The 24119-nt window shown below is 42.9% G+C and overlaps 1 protein-coding gene and 1 long non-coding RNA gene across 2 annotated transcripts in view; one reads left to right on the plus strand and one right to left on the minus strand.

Annotated features, from left to right (window-relative positions):
* Positions 1 to 515: 515 nt before the first annotated feature.
* Positions 516 to 4340, minus strand: LOC107529435 (uncharacterized). Its single transcript, XR_001602458.2, has 3 exons — positions 4145 to 4340; positions 3149 to 3215; positions 516 to 1894 (listed from the first exon to the last, which is right to left on the minus strand). It is a non-coding gene; the product is annotated as an uncharacterized LOC107529435 (long non-coding RNA).
* Positions 4341 to 4830: 490 nt separating this feature from the next.
* PRKAR2A (protein kinase cAMP-dependent type II regulatory subunit alpha) overlaps positions 4831 to 24119 on the plus strand; it is a 41841-nt gene continuing 22552 nt past the window's right edge. Inside the window, exons 1-3 of the mRNA XM_087824765.1 lie at positions 4831 to 5092; positions 17098 to 17136; positions 22156 to 22208. Coding sequence (XP_087680891.1) covers positions 4846 to 5092; positions 17098 to 17136; positions 22156 to 22208 — 339 coding nt within the window. The 5' untranslated portion in view covers positions 4831 to 4845. The remainder of the gene's footprint in view (positions 5093 to 17097; positions 17137 to 22155; positions 22209 to 24119) is intronic.

The following is a 24119-nucleotide window of genomic DNA, read 5'->3' on the forward strand; positions in this document are numbered from 1 at the left end:
ATTTGGGAGTTTAAGGAAGGAGGCTCTGTTCCTGGGAAGATATTTCTGGATGAGCAGATAGGAATTATGTTCAAGCCAAAAAAACATTTTTTTTAGAGATGAAAATTGTGTGCCCTCTGCCTGGGAAGATTTAGTGTTAATCCTGCCCCTCTCATGCTGTGGGGTGTTTCTGTTTAACGTCTTTGATTTGGGGATGGCCACATATGTATCTCTTGAAGCTCTTCTCAGCACCACCCAGTTTTTGAGACAGTGCTGAACCCTCAGCCTTTGCTAGGAAACCCCTGGGAGCACATTTGCATTCCAGTGAAATGCCAGCCATTCCCATGGCTCAGGAACACTTTTACAGTCTGTGCTTATGGATAACTTGCCCTTTGAAACAGCTTCTATTTTAAAATGAAATGTTTTGGTTCCTTGATGTTAGTGGTGGTAGATTCTTGTATTCCTTTGGGTCTTCAATAGATGTTAAGTCAAATAGGGAGGCCCCTAGAAGCATATTTCTGAAGGGAGCAGAGCAGATGGTGAGTAACTCCCTCCTGGATGGCACTTCCTCTTTATGATGCACTTTGAAATGCCACCTGTTCTCATATATCTCCTCTCTCCCTGATAGAGGTAAGAGTGGGGGAGAGATTGGGGCCACCCACAGCAATTTCTGTGACTGTCACAGACAGCCTTAAGTAGAAGCCAGACAGTGTTTGTTAAAACAACCAGCCGGTGATAGCAGCCTCACCCGGCACAAAGCAGAGTATAACTGGGTCAAAGGTGAAGGACAGAGGGCAGGTTGTTGCAACAGCGGCCTGTTGGAAGCAACAGTAGCACCACTGCTGCTGTAAGGTCAGACCATCCCTACCCACAGTTCTTTTGAGGCTGGAACCGCCTGTGCTCTTTCTAAGCTTGCCAGGGGTTTGTTCTCATGTCTTTATCTCCATGTAATGCAATGTTTAGGGGGAAGGGATTTGTACCCCCACTTTCAGGTGTGGAAGTCAAGGCTCAGACAGGGTAAACTGATCTACCAAGATCAGTGGCAAGTTGCTAACAGAGTAGGGATAACAGAGTGGTGTCTGGATATCCACGGGCCTGCTGAAAGGCTTGTGATGCTATCAAAGGCTGCCCCAAGAGGCCTGTCTATACTGCAGGGTCAAAGCCCAGGCAAGTGGCCTGTGAATCAGGCCAGGAGTGACACACAGAGTCCCAGCAGGCACTGGCAAGGTCCCAGGGCCAGGCAATCCCAGAGGGCCCGTTTTCTGCTTTCTCTGCTCTGGGCAGCATTCAGGCCTATGGCTCTCCAGCTAGGCTCCCCCTTGCTTCCCAGGTTCTGTCCTTGTCCTGAGGGGTCTCAGAGGTAGACTATGTCCACTGCAGAGACGGACACTTTCTTGGGACACAGTATCTTGGGGAGGGGTGTAACACGCAGGTACAGGAATAGGTGACCCAGGAATTGAGTACTCCCTGGAGCAGGACACTTGTTAAAATAAACTAGCCTTCCCGGACCCAACTAATGCAGTGGCCTCATGGAGGAGGCATTGTGGATGCTGAAGAGGGCAGAAGAAACATAACCTGCTTCCCCAATCCCTTCTGCCCCCAAGAGGCTCATGAACACTTCTAAGACAAAATAGAAACTAAGGGTGGTAGATACTAAATGAGCTTGGACCAGGGGTCTAGCATGCAGAAGTGGTCAAGTGAGCAACAGGACACAGAAGATGAGTGCAGGCCTGGAGTAGCTTAGAGAAGTGACCCCCTTGGACAGAGAAGAAGGAGATGTTCCTGCTAGAGCTGTGTCTCCCCAACCCCCAAAGTAGGCAGAGGGTGCTAGAGGACAGAAGGTGTGTAAATTAGGAGGTCTGGGCCAAGATCAGGCTTCCAGAGCAGTCTGGAGGAGTTTGGGCATCTCTACTTCCTGGAAAGAAAGAAAAAAAAAATCTTTTAAGTAATGATCCCATCAAGAGTAAATAAAATTTACTGTTTCATTGGAAATTGCAGCTGGTACTCTACCCATGCTCATTTTCACCAGACCCACTACTATGGGGCTAAACATGTGCCCCACCTGTGTTACTCTGTATCCATAGTCTGAAATATCTCTGAGAATTGGTCCCACTGTGTCCATGTCTGCCTGTGGTTGGTGTGTGGCAGTCTATGCAAGATTGATTGCTTTCTGGGTAGTAGGTTTGGAGTCCAGCTCCTGTCAGGGCTCTGGGGCCTCCTCTTCTGTATCATGGGCTCTATATTTCTCTTACTTTGGGGGACCTCTACTCCTGGCCTTTTCCACCCACCATCACTTGCAGCTCTTCTGTGCTCCTGGCTGCCTGTGTTTTTTTGTTGTTGTCATGGTAACCCCCGTGGTGCAGCTGGAAAGGCTTGAATGAAGGCAGTCCTAGCAGGGTGAGGGTAGAATACCTGGGGCTCAGGTGCCTGGTATTCTCTTTTACTCCAGGGCCCTCTTCTTTGCCAGCTCAACTGGGCATTCATGAAGACCCTTGGTACTCTACTTCCTACTGAAGGGTTTCCCAGAAGGGGCAGAGAGGATCCCTGCTCTGGGGACCAGATGCTAAGGGAGGGGAACCAAGTCAGGCCTGGAGGCTGTCTGTCTATTCTTATTCTGAGGCTAGTCTGTGGTGACAGATAAAGAGCCTCATTCCCTCCAGGTCCAAGGATGCCTTTGCATTAATGCCGTGTTTGCTGGATGGATGGATGACCAAGCTGCGGGGCACCTGAGAACAACCCAGGCAAGCCAGCCTGCTTCTGGCAGAGGCTGATGTGTGTTGCTTAGAGCAACTGTTAGAACCCACCCCCACCCAGCTCATCAACCCTAGAGCAGCCTCCCTCTACCCTACTTTATAATTGAGGTCAAAGTCCTAACTGTACAGGTGCCTGCCCCCCCTTAAAACATATAAAGCCTGACAAATGGGCAAACCAGAGAGTGGAGTTATGATTTTGCCTTTCCAAAGGGTTGGTTGTAGGATTGTTTGAAGTGAGGGCAGATCCTCAGGTGTGGCAGTGTAGTGGGAGTCACACCCAGGATGTGGGCTGACTCCTGGAAAACTTGGAAGAGTTGGTCCACCCAATAGCAGAGAAGAGTTGAGGAACCCTGCCCCTCCAGCCTCTCACTGCCTGTCCTTAGTGAAGTCTTCGTATTCTGAGATCAGAAGCACACCTTTGAAGCAAAGGATCCTAATTCTGAGACTGTGAGGTCAGGAGAGCAGTTTAATTGGCTCTGCTTGCTGTGAGGAAATTTATCATTCATTCATTCAGTTAATCTTCTCCAAGAGTGTGCAGTAAGGACCTAGCAAGCAACAAGTTGGACACTACCCCTCCCCTCACAAAGCTAATGGTCAAAGACTCCTTCCTGGGGCCAAGGAATTTGACTAGGGAGACCTGCTGTTTGGATTCACAGGCCTGCCTGGCCTAGAGCTTGGGTGGCTTCTGCACCAGCAGCACTGAGCTTCTGGGGGTGTGCCAAGTGAATATGAGAGGTCCTAGTGAGGATTTTAATTAATATTGGGTAATTGCGAGGTGGAGCTTAACCATCTCAAACCAAATGCCTTTCAGGTTTCCAAGCCTAGAGCTAGTTGCTTTCTGGTGGGGCCCAGCAAAGAGAGGGAGGACTCTGTCCTATGTCCACTGGGCCTTTGGTCAGTGCCTAGACTGTGGCAAGGACATCTCAGGAAGGTCTTCACCTTTTTTCTATTTCCCTTCCAACCTGGTGTGGGTGAAAGGGGATGACTTGGGAAATAGATTGACCTCTCCCGTTTGCCTAGGCTCCCTCCCCAGGGGCAATGGATAACACTGCCTTGTGGTCTGCTGAACCCCATCCAAGCAGCGCTGGCCCAGGACCCAGGGTGGAGTGTGGGGAGAGAAAGGACGCGCAGTCCTAGTCCTGGGAATCCTGGTGGGAGTGCTCCAGGGCAACAGGCACAGAGGTCGTTCCTGTAGTGGCCTATTCCCTTCTCTCAAGGTACATGTCTGGCCTTCCAGGCTTTTTGTCTGCTTGTGGCTCCCACCTCACTATGTCATTGAAACTCCTGCTCCCTACAAGGGCTTCCCCGTTTGACATCTCACAGACCTGCCAGACTTCTGAGCGTCCTGTGGTCACTGCACCATCCCACCCAGCGGCCAGGGGATCCCGTCCCTACCAGGCCTCTGCTCTCACCTTTGCTATGCTCAGATGGCTTTCCTCCAGGTCCTAAGTCGGATCAACGTCCAGGCCTGGGCGTCAACTTGAATGTCACCCCCTCAAGTGGGCCCTCTAGGTCTCCACCAGGCCAGCACCACGCCGAGGCGGTAATGGGTCCCCGGGGCTGTGTCCCCGGCGCCCGGTGAGTGCTGGCAAGCGGGAGGCTCTGGGCGCGCGCGGAAAGAAGTGAAAGGTCTCCGGGAGTAGGTGGGAGGCGCCGGCGACTCTGCGGAGCTGGTGGAGCGCTCCCGGGGCGCCCCAACCCGGGACCCGCCGGGCTGGGCGGTGCACGCGCACGCGCACAGAGGGCCGGCGCCCGGCGGGGGCGCGCACGCCCGGGGCCGCGTGCGTCACAACCCGGGCTCCAGCCCCGCCCGTCCCGCCTGCCCGCTGGTCGGTCCCCGCGCGGCGCGGCGGCGGCGGCGGCGGCGGCGGCGGCGGGGCGCTGCCCAGTGACAACGGCGGGGGGGCACCGCGGCCGGCGGGACTAGCCGCGTAGGGACGTGCGGCCCGGAAACGCAGAGCCGGTCTAAGAACGGCACGGAGCGAGGAAAGGCCCGAGCGCGGTCGCGCGTGAGGAGACGGCGCGGGCGCGGGGCGAGAGGCCGGCGTGAGGGAGCGCGGAGGCAGTGGCCGCTGGCGGCCGGGACCCGCCTGTCCTCGCGGCCGCCGCCGGCATGAGCCACATCCAGATCCCGCCGGGGCTCACGGAGCTGCTGCAGGGCTACACCGTGGAGGTGCTGCGGCGGCAGCCGCCCGACCTGGTCGAGTTCGCGGTGGACTACTTCACCCGCCTGCGCGAGGCCCGCGCCCCAGCCGCCCGCCCGCCCGCCGCCCCTCCTGCCTACTCCCCGGAGCCAGAGCCCGGCCCTGGCCCTGTCGCCGACGCGGAGAGCGAGTCTGAGGAAGACGAGGACTTTGACGGTAAGCGGCGGGCCGGGTGGAGGTTCGCGGCCGGGGGGACGGAAGGAGGCGGGCGGGCGGGCTCCAGAGGGCTGGAGGGGCCGCGGCGGGACCTTGGAGCCGAGTCTGTCGGGGCTGCCCGAGCCCCGCGCGCGCCGCCTCCGGATGGAGCTCGGCGGTGCCCCGAGCCCCGGAGCGCACGGAGCGAGCCGTCAGACCCGCCTCCACGGAAGTGTGCGCGCCTTCGGCCTGCGCCGTGGCGCCGAGCCCGCGGCCTCCTGCCGAGCCGCCCGAGCCGCTGCCGGAGACCCCTCGCCCCGTGTATTCCGAAGACCAGACAGCTCACGCCCACGGGCCTGTGCGGCAGCTGAGTGTGGAAATAAGTCATTCTGTGAAAAGTTGCTGGGGAAAACTTTAAGCGTAGACGAAAGTAGAGAGAAGAGATGACATGAACCTCCAGGTGCCATCACCCACATTCAACAGTTTAAATACCTGCCAGAAATGTTTCATGTATACCTTTTCTTTCCCCTTTGCTAAAGTATTTTTAAAGCAAGTTCCAGTCAGATCATTTCGCAGCTGCATACTTGAGTGTGCATTTCTTAAAAATGGACCCTGGAAAAGGAACATCTGTAATATTTTAAACAAAATAAAATAAAATAAAAAGGACCCTGGGAATGCATCTATATCGTTTTTAACTTGGCTGACACGAGTGGATCAGATTTGGTGAGGGTAAACAATAACTGCCTTGTTCAGCACATCGGGTGCAGGAAAGAAAAGTAACAGTTTCTATCTGCATCAGATTTTAGCAAGGTTGTCAGAAAGCAATTCCATCTACCCCTGTTGCTTCAACGTAGGCTTTTCAGTTTAACAATAGAATTATCCTACTTTTGAATAGCCACCATTTAACAAAACAATGAAAACATTTGGGAGACAAAGTTAGAGACTTAGTGTTATTAGATCATACTAGGGGGGAAAATAGTTCAGAGTTGAATCCACATTAAGTCATGCTGGCAAGGAGCGAATTATTGGTCATTGCTGTTGCAAGCTTCAGTGTTCTGGACAGCTTCCCTAAGTTTATGCAGGCTAAGAGTAGAAATTGCTCTTCCCGTGTTTCCCTTAAGTTATTGCACATTTATGGGTTTTCACCTTAACCCTAGAAATCAGAAATTGTTATTTTCCAAATCTCTGCCACAGATTTTCTCTGTGGTCTCAGGCAAGTTGTCAAACCTGTTTGATTTCAGATTTACTTATCTTTAAAATGGGGACAATGGCAACAGTCTCCCAGGGATAAAGGTACTTTTTTAAAAAGCTTTCTTTCGGGAATGACTCCTACCTTTGTTTCACTGTCATATCTATAAATCACAAAGTTGTAACCTGCTTTGTGACAATTTTTCTTTGGTCTCTTTTAAAAAAAAGCTATTTTTTAATTAGAGTTGACATACAATATTCTATTAGTTTCAGACATACAACATAGTGATTAGACATATATATACCTTACAAAGTGATCACCCTGTTAAGTCTAGTCCCATCTGGTAGCATATGTAGTTATTACAATATTATTGACTGTATTTTCTATGCTGTACACATCCTTGAGACTATTTTTCTTCTCGTGACTATTTTTATATCTGGCAATTTGTACTTCTTAAGCCCTTTCACCTTTTTCACCCATCTCCCCAAAACCCCTCCCATCTGGTGACCACGAATTGTGACAGTTTTTCTTTATATGAAACAGTATTTTAGAAATTAGTCCCAGATGAGTAAAATGGAGTTTACAAGTTTTGTGTTATGTCTTCATTCTTTGTTATATTTTATACCTTTTTCAAAATTGAGTTGACTCAAATTTTGGTAACCCTGTGCTTTGTTTCATTGGTATTTAAATGTTTTTTGTTTATATCTCTCTCTTTTTTTTAAATATATCTTTATTGATTTCAGAGAGAGGAAGGGAGAGGGAGAGAGAGAAACATCAATGATGAGAGAGTCGTCATTGATCAGCTGCCTCCTGCTCACTCCCTACTGGGGATCCAGCCGGCAACCCGGACATGTGCCCCAACTGGGAATCAAACCTCCATCTCCTAGATCCTAGGTCAGTGCTCAACCACTGAGCCACGCCCTACCAGGCATAAGTGTTCTTTATATATTTTGGATACGAGCTTTTTAACCAATATGTGGTGATTTGCAAATATTTTCTCCCATTTTATTAGTTGTCTTTTTACATTCTTGAAGCACACAAGTTTTAAATTTTGATCAAGTCCAATTTATCTGTTTTTTTCTGTTGTTATGCTTTGGGTATAAGGCTCAGTCTGCTTTTTCTGCATCCCCACCCTACCTCTCCTGTTTTGTTTGGACAACCACAGAAGTTTTTTTTATTTTAGATGCCTTCCCTGTCCAATCCATTCTCTACCTGGTAGCCAGAGGTTTGTTTGTTTAAATGGAAATCAGATCATATTACTCTTCAGTTTAATACCCTTATTGAAAGTGAGATGAAATCACATGTCTTCTGTGGTCCACACAGTCCTGCAAGATTTGGTCCCTGTTTTTCTCTACCTATTCTCTCTAGCCCTACCCCACCTTGCCTGCTAAGCTTGTTTCTGCACTCACCAGGCTGTGTAGTCTGTGATTGCTGTTGGTCATTCCCAAATCTTTCTTCCCTGTCTCTGACCAGCTGGCTCCTCTCTTCCTTTAAGTCTCAGCTGCAGAGAGGTTTTTCCAGATTTACCTGCCTAGAGTGGGTCCCTCTGTTGGTGGGGTTCAAGAGTACCCCAATGTTACTTTAGAATTCTGGTAGTGATCTAAAATTCTCATTAGTTTTTTACTGTTTTGTCTCCAGTGCTTAGCATTTAGCCTCGCCCCCAGTGGATAAAAATCTCTTGTTGAGTAAGTGGGTGAATGAGTGACCCGAGTAGCTGATTTTGGAGACTGCTATCACAGAGTACACTGTAGCACACTGGCTACAGAGATGGAAGCTCAGGAGGGGACTGGTTGGTCAGTGGTGTTGGAAGCAATGGAGAGGTCAAGTCAGGTGAGGCCAGTGTTGAAGTGGTTGCACACAGTGGCATTTCTCAGAGATAGAGGCTCCAGTGGGGTTGTGGTGGGAGAGGTTTGTTATCAGTGGGTCAGGGAGGGAGGGAGGGAGGGAGAGAGAGAAGGCGGCTGCAGAAGATTCAGACAGGGAATGGGGAGTATGTTTTGAAGAAGTGAACGGACCTGGTGGTATCGTAAAGGGGAGAATGCTTTGGTTTTGTTCTGTTAAGATAGAATCACCCTTCTCACGTTCATTTGCTGAGGGAAAGGAGCCAGTAGAGAGGTCGGTGCTGATGAAATAAGGTCCTGGAATGGGTGAGTAGGTTAGAACAGAGGGAAGAGAAGTGGGGACAGCTCATATTCAGAAACAAGAGGAATGTTATTTGTTAAGTAACTTAGCAGTTATTTAATTTAAAGGGTAATTTAAGATTTTACTTCTTTATGCCCTTAATTCAAAGCCCTGTTGTTTACTTACTTGATTCTGATAAATGTGAATATTTAAGCTAAAGGAAAATTATCTCTTTGAAACAGGTAATTGACTTTTCTGGCTTATCTGTCTGTTGGCCATTTTGAATGCCATGGATAAATGAAAGAGAAGCAAATGCATTTTTAATGATTTTAGAGAGGGAGGAAACGGGAGAGAGAGGGAGAAACATTGATGTGAGAGAGATACATGGATTGGTTGCCTCCCTTACACTCCCCTACTGTGGATCGAACCCACAACCTCGCTAAGTGCCCTGCCTGGGGATCAGATGCGCAACCTTCTGGTGCTCTGGTGCACCAGACAATGCTCCAACCAGCTGAGCCACACTGGCCAGGATGCAAATGCATTTTAAAAAGGTTTATAATTTAGACCTTTTTTGGGGGGCTTTTTAAATTGTATCAGCTACTACATACAAAATTGTTTTATCTGGAAATGAAGGAAACGGAGGCAGCTTATTGGATCCTCTTTCAAGTCTTAAAACTCTTCAGTATCTGATGAGAGGTGATGAGCTGTTTCTGGATGATTATATTTGTTGGAATTTTTCATTTGTTGCTCTTGATAAACTATTTTCATGAAACAATGAAAGCAATTAAAAGATCATTATTATTATAAAAAATATTAGAAGCAGTTGTAATAATGGAACTTTTATATTGTGGTTTCTGGAGATAGCCAGATATTTTAAATAAACAGTTAAGTGATTTAGTTGTCCTTGAGTTAGTTTTTTTATATAGATACTACATGGAGAATGCAGAAGATTTCCTGCTTTTTCTGTAGCTCTTCTGCTGATACTGTTAAAATATTTTCAGTTTTGTGAGAAGGTATGATGTCCTCATTGATCTGCTCACAAATTGTTTTTATTGTAGAAAAGAGCAAGACAGTCTACAGTCAGAAAGGTGAATTATACAGTACTTTGAATCATACACTGCTTCTCCTGTGCCTAAGTTTTTCTCTTTGAGAGAGATACAGTCACAAGTCCTGTTTTCATCACATCATGATTAACACTTCTCTGGCTTTGGTGAGGCTCCTGGGGGGACTTATCAGCTTCCTGGGTGTGAGAATGTGGAGTTGCTGCTCTCCAGGGACACCATTCTCCACTTAAGCAGTTAAAAATGTACATCGTCTCCCCCCCCCCTCCCTCCCTCCCTCCCTCCCTCCCTCCCTCCCTCCCCCCTCCCTCCCCCCCTCCCTCCCTCCCTCCCTCCCTCCCTCCCTCCCTCCCTCCCTTCCTTCCTTCCTTCCTTCCTTCCTTCCTTCCTTCCTTCCTTCCTTCCTTCCTTCCTTCCTTCCTTCCTTCTTTCCTTCCTCTTTTGCTGCTGAATGGCAGTAAACCTTACAGCCCTCCCGCCCTTTTTTGGAAAGTGGCTATGAGAATGAGTTGTGTGGAAGAAATGCTTTTCCAAAAACCGAGAAAAGGTAAGCTCTCTTTGTAGGGTGGCCCTTCCTAAGGAAATATGACTATTAAAAAGAAATTAGAGGACACTTCATCACAGGACACAGGAGATTCACTCTAGCATTAATACAGAAACTAAGCATTGCTAATGCATTTTTGGTAACCTACAGGCAGCTTTTGAAATGCTCTCATTTGAAGGACCAAAAGCAGTTGGCGCCATCAGTGCATAATATGTGGGCAAGGACAGGTTGGCATATTTGCCTATTCCGGAGACTGTGTGAGGAGCTTGTTTTCTTTTTCTTTGGCACAGAATAGCCTTAGTTTACAGCTCTGTCCAGGGATGAGAGATTATTTCAAGATTAACTGTTTACTCAGTAATAATGGATCAAGACTTTCTATTCAAATAAAAAGCAACTTGAAGAAAAATAATAGGGGAACTATTTTGTTCATTAAGAGTTCTTTTGTTATAATTTTAGATGATGTGGCTCTGGGAATGAAAATAGGTGTTGGCACAGCTACTTTTTTTGTCTCTAAAATCACGTGGTCTGCTAGGACTGTTTCTGCATGTTATATTTTCACAGTACGTTTTTCTTGTGTAATTTTTCCTATTTAGTGTAAAGTTTAATGTATGGCTCTTTGGAATTAAAAAGAAAGGGTAGGACGATTCAGACAGAGACTGGTAACTGAAACTTTCAGCTCGTATTATTTCTTTTGCATTTGAGGTTCCATTTGAGGTGGTTGACTTTTTCTCAGCCTAAGCCCTGATATCTGCCTGGGAATTTGTTAGCAATAGTTTTAAACTATAATACCCATAAGATATTATGTGTGACGACAGTGACTAATAATGTGGAAATTTAGATAAAGATTTTTTGGATAAACCAGTGGCTGGAGAATTATTCAGTTTGCAGTGTTATAATTGAGAACTTTTTGTTGTTGTTGTTAGTCCTCACTTGAGGATATTTTTTCCATTTTTAGAGAGAATGGAGGGGAGGGAGGAGGAGGAAAGAGAGAGAGAGAGAGAGAGAGAGAGAAACATGGATGTGAGAGACACACGTCGATTGGTTGCCTTGCACACACACCCTGATGGTCTGGGGATCGAACCTTCAACCCACCTACGTGTTCTTGACCAGGAATGTAACCTGAGACCCTTTGGTGTGTGGGCCGACACTCTAACCACGGAACCATACTGGTCAGGGCAGAGCTTTTTGTTTTTTGAAGCATCTGTTTATAAAGAAAAGTAAAATTATGATTAGAGGAGGATTTGCTTCTTGCCGTATATAGACATATCATTTTGTTATGTTCTTGATGGCTCTTTTGGGAAAGATTGTTAAGGCTTTTTCTTTGGTGACTGACTCCATTAGAAGGGCAGGTGATTGGTCTTAACCATGTGTCCAGTGCTCAACTAATGGGTTGATTTCTTAACTCACAAAAGAGAAGTCACATCTGGTTCGTGATGCTCTAGGTTTTTTTTCCCTAGGAATCACTAGGTAATTTTCAGATTATGGTTGATTTTAATGCATATCAAATTTTTGAAATGTTAATCTAGTAGATCAATAGTATCTATAAAACACTAATAAATAAGAATGGGATGTAGTGTCCCTAAAATGAGTGGGCATCAGTGATCCTGGGTTTTTTAAAATGTTTCTTTTTATTTTTGTAAATTGGCTGGGGAGTTTTAACAGTTTGTTTTTGTTGCATAATAAAGAATGCGTCTGGCCTCTGTCCCAGATCCCTGTCAGCTTCTGAAACTCTCAGAGTTTCCCAAATGTAGGGGTGTTTTTGTTATTCATGAGCCCCTTGGATCACACCTGACTTTATGTGTGTTTTTTAAAAACTGATTTAGAGGGAGGGAGGGAGGGAGGGAGGGGAGAAACATCACTCAGCATAATGTCTTTGAGATTCTTCCAAGTTGTTATATGTTACCAATAGTTGTTATTGCTGAGTTGTATTTCATTGTATGAGTATACCATGTTTTATCCATTCATCTGTTTCCAGAGTTTGGCAACTATGAATAGAGCTGCTATGGGGACATTTCACAGGATCTTTGGGTTCCTGGTTGTCCATTCACTGAAATCTTTAGGCCTGTGATCATCAATTCCCCAGGTTTTCTGGAGGATGAATGCTTTTATGTACTCCTAGCACAGAGTAGGCATTTTATAAACACATTGAGCAAATGTTATACTGAAGATCTGTTATATGCCAAGCATTGGGAATACATTGGTAAGCAAAACCAGACCTAATTTATTTTCCTTAGGAAGAGCTCACAGTCTGTAGGAGGGACCAACATCAACCAAATAACCACTTACGTCATTTAGCATTGCACCTGCAGTATCACTGCTTTGAAGGCAAGGTACTTGGTTTTCTCAGAGCCTGTAAGAGGAATTTGATCTCATCAGGCAGGCTAATAAAGCTTCCCTGAAGAGGCGACCCTGAGAGAGGTAGACCCCATCTTAATTCCATAGTTTGAAATAGCCATTAACTAGGCAAAGTGGTGGGGAAAGCATTCTAGGAGAAGACCTTGAAGTGAGAGGGAACTTGGCAAAAAAGCCAGTGTGACAGCCAGAAACATTTCCAAAGTATTTTGGGATTGGCAGTGGGAACATAAGCTTGGGATCTGTTGCTGTCATCCAGGCAAGAAATGGTGCACTAGGATGACAGTGGAGATTGAGAAAGGTAGACTGATTCAAGAAATAAAGTGGGAGGGAGAACAGATGAGTTGTTAGAGAAGTAGATGTGAGTAATGAAAGGAAGGAGTTGGGGATGATTCATCAACGAGAGTTCCTTGTGAGTTGTCATGGCCAGATGACTTTATAGGTACTTTGCAGTTCTTACATTTTATGATTTTGGAATCTATGACAGCACCCTTATTTATAGATTGAATGATATCAATATTGAATACTTTGTCTTTAGTAATTGTAAGGATATAATTTTATTTTTTTGACATTTGTGGAGTAAGCATTGAGCCTGTCACTAAAGTGTATACATCTCTGGAATCCATTTATTTTCCTCCTGTCCACAGCCACACATCTAACCTAAGCTACTACCTTCGTCCACCAGCTGCAGTCAGAGTGATCTTTATAAAATCCAGTCTGTGATGACTCCCTTTGCTCCACTTCCTTCATAATGTAACAGAAGTGCTATATCCACAGCTGATCCACTCACAGGGAACATTTCTAAGTGATTTCAGTTCAGTTCCACCTTATGTGGAGTGTCCAAGTCCCCTACCCTCATTCCAGTGGTCTTAGAGCTGTCCAGGGCTGTAGGGAAGCAGAGAGCCTGCAGGTGGAGAATCAGCAGAGCAGGAGGACAGGTATTCTATACTGGATTACTCCTGAATGTCTCTCTGCCACAGGATGGTTTCCAAAGTACACTTGCTCACCTCTTCACTCTCATTTTGTGCTCTTTTTCAACATTGCTCATGCTCATATCATACTTCTTTTATTTCCTGAAATCACAAGCTCCCTCATCTTCCAGCTCATCATGCTTAGACCTTACTTTCTGTAGACCAGGGACCTTCCTTCCCTCTCAGTAGACACTCTTCCTTTGTGCTCACAGAGCATACTGTACTCACCCATGTTGTAGTATATATCACACTATTACAATTATGATGTGAGTATTTGAGGTCACTCCTCAGGCAGCTCCTAAGATCTTTGTGAGCAGGGGCCATATCTGAATCACGTATTTTCCCTCGGGCTAGCGCAGTGCATTTTAGGTGTTGTTTTCTGCTGGAAGAATTTCATACTTGTTATGCTGGTTGGATATTTCGCCTGATCCACATAGAGCCTGATGTGTTCTGTTTTGAGCTCCCTAAGCAGTGGTGAAATTAGAATAAGATGGTCCCTTTGTTGTGGTCTTGATTGCATCCTCTGTGTGCCTTGATGTATCTTGTTTAACTACAGTTGTTTCTTTGGCCCTATAAAAGCTTATAAGCCATGTACTAGTTAAAAACAGCACACAGGTTTATCAGGCAGCATGTTTTTACCCATTTTGTTTACCTTTTTATCCACTCATTCGTTCAAGCTAAATGCCTTAAGTCTCTTGTTTTTAATTACATTTTCCACTGCAAGTCAACTTTTATTTACTTATTTTACATTTTTGGACTCTTTCACAGTAACAGGAAATGCTTTAGGAGTTTAAAAAATCGTTTTGGCCCAGCCGGGCGTGGCTCAGCGGTTGAGCATCGACCTAGGATACAGGCGATCAGGGTTCGATTCCCAGTCAGGGCACATGCCCGGGTTTTGGGCTGCAGCAGATCAATGGTTCTCTCATCACTGATGTTTCTCTCTCTCTCTCCCTCTCCTTTCCTCTCTCTGAAATCAATAAAGATATATTTAAGAAAAAACAAAAAATGTTTTGTTGCCCTAGCTGGTTTGGCTCAGTGGGTAGAGCATCAGCCTGTGGACTGAAGGGACCCAGTTCTATTCCAGCCAAGGGCACGTACCTTGGTTGCCGGCTCAATCCCCAGCCTAATCGATGTGTGTCTCTCACATTGATGTTTCTGTCTCTCTACCTTCCACTTCTCTGAAAAAGCAATGGAAAAATATCCTCACGTGAGGATTTAAAAAAAAAAAATCATTTTGTCTTTTTTGCATGCTTTATGAAAATAGTGATTTTAAGTTTGCATTTAAAAATTTTAAGTCAGTATATTGTGAAACAAATTCAGTGAATTTCAACACGTTTATTTTGTTATTTTTTTTCTCATTTTTTGTACAAAATTTTCTCCTCACTAACACATTGTTTATTTTAAAGACTATGCATTTATTAGGCCCTGGCCAGCTAGTTCAGTTGGTTAGAGCGTCATCCCAGTTCATTAAGGTTGAAGGTCGGATCTCAGATCAGGGCACATACAAGAAACAACCAATGAATGCATAAATGAGTGGAACAAATTGATGGTTCTTCCTCTCCCTTCTCTCTATCTTTAAAAAAAAAAACCCTTCCTTGGCCAGTTTGGCTCAGTGGTTAGAGCATCAGCCCACGGGCTGAAAGATCCCAGGTTTGATTCGGCCAAGGGCATGTAAGTTGGTTGCAGGCTCGTCCCCAGTCCCGGTCAAGGCACATGCCGGAGGCAACCAGTTGATGTGTCTCTCACATCAATGTTTTTCTCTCTCTCTCTCTCTCTCTCTCTCTCTCTCTCTCTCTCTCATCTCTGTCTCAACCTATCTCTATCTCTATCTCTGTCTCTATCTCATCTCTGTATCTCTCTATCTCATCTCTGTCTCTATCTCTAATCTATCTCTGTCTCTCTCCCCCTTATAGTCTCTGAAAAGCAATGGAAAAAATATCCTCAGGTGAGGATTTAAAAAAAAAAAAATCCCTGGCCAGTGTGGCTCAGTTTGTTGAGCATCGTCAGGGCACATGCCCTGGTTGTTGGCTTGATTCCCAGTTGGGGTACATGCGGGAGGCAACTGATGGATGTTTCACTCTCACATTGATGTTTCTCTCTCTCTCCCTCTCCCTTCCTCTCTTTCTAAAAACCAAAAAAAAAAAATCTTAAAAAACAACAACAGCCACCAATGAATGCATAAATAAGTGGAACAATAGATTGATGTTTCTTTTTCTCCCCCTCTCTACTTCCTTACTCCTTCTAAAATCAATAAAAAAATAATAAGGGCTATGCATGTATTTGATTTGAATTAGTTATATAAAATATGATTTGACAACAGAATAAAAATGAAAGTTTATCATGTCTGTGGATCTTGTTCTTGATCTTAGGGAGAAAGCTTTCAGTCTTTTACCATTGAGTATGGTGTTAGCTATGGATTTTTCACATGTGACTTTAACATGTCGAGGAAGTTTCTTGTATATCCAGTTTTTGTTTTGTTTTGTTTTTATCACGAGTGTTGGGTTTTGTCAAGTGATTATGTAGTCTTTTTTCCCTTCATTCTGTTATCATGGTGTATATTGCTTAATACCCTTATTTGAACCACCCTTAATTTCCTGGGATAAATCCCACTTGGCCATTTGGTCATGGTATATGATCCCTTTAATATGTAGCTGGATTTGTGTGCTAGTATTTGTTTTAATATGTTTTTATTGATTAGAGAGAGAGAGAGAGAGAAACATCAATGAGAGAGAACCATTGATTGACTGCCTCCTGCACCCCACTCACTGGGGATCGAGCCCGCAACCCAGGCATGTGCCCTGACATGGAAGCGAACCAGTGACCTCCTGGTGCATGAGACAGCGCTCTACCAATTGAGCCACACTAGCCAGGCTAGTTTGTTTTTTGTTGTTTTTTTACACTAACCATGGGCAGGAGAAAATCCACTCATATTGAGTGTGTAACTTAATGGTCAATTTATTTTTCATTTTTGTGTAATAGTCGTTAAATTATTTAAAAATGAAATTTAAATGCTTTTGCCTAGGAGGTCTTGGGATTATTTTTAAAGAACATTAGAGAAAAAAATTAACCATTTGATGAGATAACATTACCAATAAATTTGTAGACTTCTTATTCACTTGGTATGATACAAATTAAATGGAACATGGACGTGAGCAGAAATAAAATTGCCACCTTAAGTACATTGAAGTTATAAAGAGCCTGTTTTCAAAGAGACATGTTATTTTCTATATTGTCTTCTTTTTTTTTTTTTTCCTCACCCGAGGATATATTTTCCGTTGCTTTTCAGAGAGAGTGGAAGGGAGAGAGAGAGAGACAGAGACAGAGACAGAGACATCAATGTGAGAGGGACACATTGATTGTTTGCCTCCCGCATGAGTCCCAACCCTGGGGTTGGGGATCAAGCCTGCAATCAAGGTATGTTACCTTGGCTGGAATCAAACCCTGGACCCTTCAGTCTATGGGCTGATGCTCTAACCACTGAGAAAAACTGGCTAGAGCTATTGTCTTGTCTTTTTTTAAAAAATTGAATTTATTGGGGTGACATTGGTTAATGAAATTATATAGATTTCAGGGGTACAGTTCTATAACACATCATCTGTTTCCTCTATATTGTCTTTATATTATCATGTTGACCTATCTGTGGTTGATTATGGAAGAGTATGAATTTGACCCATCACTCGGTGTTGAGGTGCCTAGTTCTGTTGTTAAAGATCTTTGCAAATGGGAGGGTAAAAATGGGGTCATATGACATTGTGATGACTAAATGTTGTTTCTTCTTTCTTTTGCAGCTCCACCTCCTCCTAGTAGATTTGATCGACGAGTATCAGGTATGTATTCTCTTTCAAAGGACACTGCTAAAATGCTATTTTAAGAGAGTATTATCTTAAATAAAAACAAACTGATCTTTTTAATAAAAAGTTAACAGCATTCAGAACATTATAAAGGTATCTGATTCCCTCATTCTATTTCATTTTAAGTTCTGAGTACATATGTGTATGTATATATATATGGATATATAATTTTATTTATTTGTTTGTTTATTTATTTAGTTCTAATCCTCACCTGAGGATATTTTTTCCATTGCTTTTCAGAGAGAGTGGAAGGGGGAAAAGAGAGAGAGAAAGAGAGAGAGAAAGAGAGATACACACATATCAATTGCTTTTCTCCCACACACGCCTGGATGGGGGCCAGGGATCGAGCCTCCAACTGAGGTATGCGCCCTTGGACAGAATCGAACCTGGGACCCTTCAGTCTGTGGGCTGATGCTCTAACCACTGAGGAAAACCGGCTAGGACTATACATATATGTTTTTATATTGCTATAATTAATATAGCATTAATTGCTATAATGAATATGTCATTTTTTTTCATGTTCATCATTATGGCTTCTAAAAACTACTTTTAATATTACTATTTCTCGTTTTCTAAATTATGCTGCCATTAACTTCTTGCATACATTTTTGAGCCACTTAAATTATTTCTTCAGTTATAGTGTTGGGAATGGCATTCCCTGGTCAGAGACTGAGCATTGCATTGGCTTTTGCTGTGAGTATTGCTTTCTAGAGACGGTCTATAGACTAGGCTGCAGCGAGAAAGATACCCTGCAAAGGCCTCTTTTCCAAAATCATCTCACTAATATGTTGGGTGCCTACTCCTTTAGTTTAGAGGTAAAATAGTACCTCAGATTGTTTTATTTGGCATTCCTTTGATTATTAACAAAAATTTGTGTTTTCTAAACATGGGAAATCTGTTTATATTTTCCTGTATGGAACTAGTTTGGTAATACTTTACCCTTTTATCTATTATGGTCTAGATTGTTTTTGTAAGTTTGAGTAAATTTTTGTTAAGATTTTTAACCTTTAAAAAAATACATATATATATATTTTTAATCCTCACTTGAGGATACTTTTTCTATTGCTTTTCAGAGAGAGTGGAAAGGGGTGGGGGGAGAGAGAGAGAAAGAGAGAGAGAGAGAAACATCGATGTGAGAGAGACATATCGATTGGTTGCCTCCTACTTGTACCCCAACCAGGGCCGGGGATTGAGCCTGCAACCCAGGTATGTGCTCTTGGCCGGAATCAAACCCAGGACCCTTTAGTCTGCAGGATGACTCTCTAACCGGTGAGCCAAACTGGCTAGGGCTAACCTTTTGAAATTTTTAATGCTAAGTTTTCCGCATCAATTGTGCTATTTTAATTTTGCTATTTTTTTAATTTACTCACAATTTTTATTATGTAACTGATACCTTGAACTGCCTGGCACACAGCAGGCACTCAGCAAATATTTATTGAATGTATACATTCTCTCCTTTTCTTCATGATTGCTCCTACACTGAGAAGGACCCCCTTTTTTCATAGAGCTGAAAAATATATTTTCTAAAAGTGTTTTGTATAATTAAAATGTTTGACTTTCGGATACATCCAAGAGTTAGTTTGTTTTATTTTTTTAAAAAAATACTTTTATTGGCAAGTTGGAATAACATCCAGAGTTTGTTTGGTTGTATAGTTGGGATGTTAACGTGTTTCAGGATTGTATACAAGCATTATTTTTTCATGTCATCTTGTTCTGGGAATGTTTCTTACCCTTCCATTTACCCTTTCTGTTCTTCAGTCCTTTTCTTTGAGAAAACCTCATTTTTTCAGAAATTTGAAGCTTCAAAGCACATTAATTGTAAATTTGTGTGTTTGGCATCATGCCACATTTAGGCAGGGAGCATCTGATTCTAGTGGTGACTATAATACAGTCAACAGAAGAGTCTACCAAGAATCTGGCGTCATGTCAGTCACTCATTTCTGCATGATAGGTGCCTTTCACCAGTTATCCCTGTCTTCTAGGGCTTACATACTTACAATGTATTTAACTACTGACTTATTGTCTTTATATCCTAAATTCAGTATTCCTTCCATCCATAGTTATCTTCAGCTGAAATACTACTAAGCATTGTTTAAAATAGCTTAGAAACCCAGTGTTATGAATTGAATTGTGTCTCCTTCAAAATCATATGTTGAGGCCTAACCCCAATGTGTTAGGGCCTTTAAAGAGGTTAATTAAGGTTAAATGAGCTCATAAAGATGGGGGCCTAATCCAATAGGACCAGAGTCCTTATAAGAAGAGGAAGAGACTCCAGGAGTGCAAGCTCAGAGGAGAGGCCATGTGAGGACACAGCAAGAAGGCATCCAGCCCTCACCGGGTAGTTCAGTTGGTTAGAGCGTTCTGATATTCCAGGGTTGCTGGTTCTGTCTCCGGTCAGGGCACATACAAGATTAGCAACCTTTGAATACATAAATAAGTGTAACAACAAATTGACATATATTTTTCTCTCTCTCTCTCTTCCTTTCTCTATCTAAAATCAATAAATAAGATTTTTTTAAAATGAAGAAGGCATCTATTTGCCAGCCAAGGAGAGGCCTCAAGAGAAACAAAACCTGCCAATAAAGACATAATGTTCTTTCTTGATCTTGGACTTCTAGCCTCTAGAACTGTGAGAAAATAAATTTCTGTCATTTAAACCACCTAGTCAGTGGTATTTTGTTAAGCTGAGTAATACACCCAGGCTGTATCAACTCTTCATGGAAGCTAGCAGGACAGCATAGGGCCTCAGGCTTGTGACTAGGATCTGTGCTAATTTCTTTGTAAAAACGAGTTTTCTCTCACAAGCACATTTTAATGATTCATGTTTCTGGATGAAGGAAAGAAGCACCATTTAAAATTTGGCAGAAGAAATTGTGCTGGATAATTTATTGTTACTTTGTACAGTTTTATATTACTGACTAGTGACATCTGCTGGACACCCGTGGCAAAATAAATTCCTTCAAACAATGGGCTGTGCTGCTCTCAGTCTGCATGTTCAGTAGGTCTTCAGCGTCTCCTGGCACCCAGTGTAGTTCTTGAGGCTACAGCGGGATCATACAGCCTCCCCCAGGTAACCTGTGCACTGAGACAAGCTCTCTGATGTGCAGAACCATACAAGCAACAATCACACAGACATATAAGAGTGGATTTTTATGCAGAAAAAGAAAAAAGTAATTTGGGATTAGGATCAGGAAAGAGAGCTGTTGGGTGTAAACAGAGGAAGAGGGCACAGGGAGGTGAGTTCAGAAGAAAAGGGAAAAAATTCAGAACCAGTTGTGAAAAATAAGGACATAATGTTTTTCCACAAACAGAAACATATTAATAATTTTAATGAAAATAACTACTTTTGTTTAAATCATAGTTCTGTACTGTGAGACTTAAAGACTGTAACATTTGCTGCCTCAGTTACATTAATGTCTAAAAATATAAAAATGAGCCTGGCCGGGCGTGGCTCAGCGGTTGAGCATTGACCTAGGATCCAGGTGATTGGGGTTCGATTCCTGGTCAGGGCACATGCCCGGGTTGTGGGCTCGATCAATGGCTCTCTCATCATTGATGTTTCTATCTCTCTCTCTCTCCTTCTCCTTTCCTCTCTCTGAAATCAATAAAGGTATATTTTAAAAATATAAAAATGAGCTAAGTCGCTAAAGTATTTTCCTCTAAAATCAGAGGAAAAGCAAGCTTGGAAATAGGCTAATGCCTGTTGTGTCATTGTCAGTAAAGTCCTGTCTCATCATTGAAGGCTTATTATTATTTTAATTTTTTTTAATTAAAATTTTCATACAAATGCAAAACTAGAGAAAGTTAGTATGATAATACCCATGTACCCATCTATCTCCAAAATGAAGGGCTTTTAAAATGCATTTTTCTAAGAAGACATTTTGAAGTCGTGAACTAAGGAGTAGCAGTTGGAGTAGATGGAATGAAGGTGAAATATGCGAATATTTCTGGAGTAGAATTTGATGTGTTCATTGGATAAGAGGAGAAGGAAGGAGGTCATGGTGACTTCCTAGTTTAGGAAACTGGGCTGATAATGACAAATTAAGAGCACAAAGAACCAAGAGGTTTGCAGTTCAACATGGTGACTGGTTAGCTGCCCTCAATGCAGCTTCCTCAGTCTCCTCCCAAAATACCTATGAAGATGCAAAGGAGTGGCAGCAATAATGTCTAGGAACTCAGGAAGGTGTCTGCCTTAGTCTTTAGGACAGATCTGAGATAAACGCACCCTGATTTCACCTTGTGGAAACAGGGATGGCTTGGAGAAAGATAATAAGTCATTACCTGCATCCCACTATCACTTCCCTGGCTCACCTTCCCAGAGCCTGAACCAGGCAGGGGCTGGGCAGCCCTCTCTGCAGAATATCACCTGCTGCTGTTTTAGGGACTAGAATGTTGGTGTCCTCTTATTTTCTTCTCCCTAATTTTTCTCTATTTAAGGATACTGGGTTTCTGTTAGACGGGCAGAATATTGATGGCATTACAACACAGAAGGTGTGACCCACACAAGTAAAGTAGTATAGGCTGGGCAGGGAAGGGAGTTCTGTCTACAGGACATGCTGGGATTCACCATTTCTCAGGTATTCCATTAGTTTAGAAACAGAACCTCCTTGCTTGTCCTTGCCACTACCATAGGATTTAGTGGGTTTACAGTTCTTAGTATGTGAAACACATAGTTTATTCTTGTATTATTATTAATTATTGTATTATTTTCCGTATGAACAACTGTAAACCTACTTTTGCCCCACTCTGTATTTTATCATCTCTCTCCTATTTGGAACTACCAATCCCTGGAGAGCTGGCTCTTCGTGCCTAACAGAATGCCTGGTGTTAGTAGGTACTTAATACATTTGGAAATTGAAAGGAGGGATTTAGAAAATCATTACAGCTTCAGCAAGTAGTGAATAAAAGGAAATTGTGTTCATTTTCTATTTTCATAGTAAAAGCACACATCTGTTTTATTCATCTTTCTCTTTATTTTTTTCTCTACAAATTTAGTTTGTGCTGAGGCCTATAACCCTGATGATGAAGAGGAAGATACTGATCCAAGGGTAAGAAGTGCAGCAAAGGGTACTAAGTAGAACTGGTTTATTCCCCACTCACTCCCCTGCTCCTCTGCACACCAGCTCTAACCCTGCTGATAATTAAACACAAAATCTCAACAAGATGGCATTTTTTATCTAACATGTTGACACCTATTATGAAGAATTATACACCGGAAACTAATACAAAATAATATTGAATGTAAACTGTAATTGGAAAAATAAGATTGAAAAAAGAAGAAAGCAAGCAGGGTTGGCTGAGGTATTGGTAAGAAGGGGTGCCTCGCTCTAACTGTCAAAGCCTTAAACGTAGTCAGGACCACTGATTCGGCAGTTACCCAAAGGGGAATTCATTCTTAACAAACAGTTGGATCCTTCCTAAGGATGTACAGATGGAGACCATTACAGTGTTGTAATAGCAATCTGTCCATTTATTTGTACTATTTATTTACTTATTCATACAATTACATCTGGAAGGATATATTCCAGATGTTAACAGTGGTTGTAGCAGGACTGTGTTGACTTGGGCACTTTTAAGACACTTGGGTTTTTTAATTCTTATACAGTTAACAAAGTAGCCTATAAAAACAAATATGAAGCATCATTTTTAAAAGATGTTATAGAAGAAACTTTAATGATCTTTCAAGTATGCCTTAAAATAAATAGCTTGTGAAAGATTTCTGAAGTATTCTAATAATAAAATGCTACCACTGTGCGAATATAATAGACATGTAGATTTTAAAATATTTATATTCTGGATATCGTAATATTCCCGATGACTTTTAAGAGTTAAATCACCCGGCCAGGTAGAGTGTCGTCCCGATACGCCAGGGTTGTGGGTTCGATCCCTGTTTGGGGCACATACAAGAATCGACCAATGAGTGCACAAATAAGTGGAACAGAAAATTGATGTTTCTCTCTCTCATCTCTCTCACTTCTTCTCTCTCTCTAAAACAACCAATAAAAAAAGGTAAATTGGTTTTTACTAACTTTTTCGTATCACAGATTCAAAATGCTTAACACTTTATTTTTGATCCTCACCCAAAGGATGTGTTTTTACTGATTTTTGGAGAGAAAGGGATGGAGAGGAGAGAAACACTGATGTGAGAGGAACATCTACTGATTACCTCTTGTACGTGCCTCACCAGGGATTAGAACCCACAACGCTCCAGCCTTTTGGTGCACAGGACAACGCTCCAGCCAACGGAGCTGCTTGGCTGGGGCAAAATGCTTAACACTTTTGATATCTGTTATTTCCAGTTAGGTTAAGTGATGTACCTTTCTTTTTAGGGTGAAGACAATACTTAGGAAGGAGCTTGATGGATCTCTCAGTTATAATAGCAGTACTAGCAATAATTATTTTTTAGTCCAATAAATATTTATTGAATATAATAATTGTAATAGTTTTGAGCATCTGCTAAATGCCCGGTACTGTTTTAAACACTGCATGTATTAACTCGTTTAATCTGTATGGCAACTCTAATTTTACAGATATCACCACTACTACTAATTATTATTGTTATTATTATTATTTGTTAATGTTTGAACTCTAGCCTGTATAGCCATTGTTTACTTTCCATCTCTGCTTAGATTTCAATAGAGAACTCAAACTTAACATGAATTCCTGATTATCTATCTCCTTTTAAACATCCTTCTTACCTCCAGTCTTTTTCAACTCAATTCATGGCAGCACCACCCTTCCAGTTGCTCAGGCCCAAAATTTTAGGGTCACCCTCTGCTTCTCACATTTTTTCATGCCCACATTTAATTTTTAAGCAAACCCAGTGGGCTCAGTCTTTAGAAAATAACCAAAATTCCACTACTTCTCAACACCTCTCTTGCTACTGGCACTGGAATAATGATAGTAGCTTCCTGGCTTTCACCCTGTCTTCCCTCAAGGCTGGTCTTTACTCAGCAGCC

Source organism: Miniopterus natalensis, chromosome 15 (assembly GCF_054644295.1).
Source record: "Miniopterus natalensis isolate mMinNat1 chromosome 15, mMinNat1.hap1, whole genome shotgun sequence".
Taxonomy (NCBI): Eukaryota; Metazoa; Chordata; class Mammalia; order Chiroptera; family Miniopteridae; genus Miniopterus; species Miniopterus natalensis.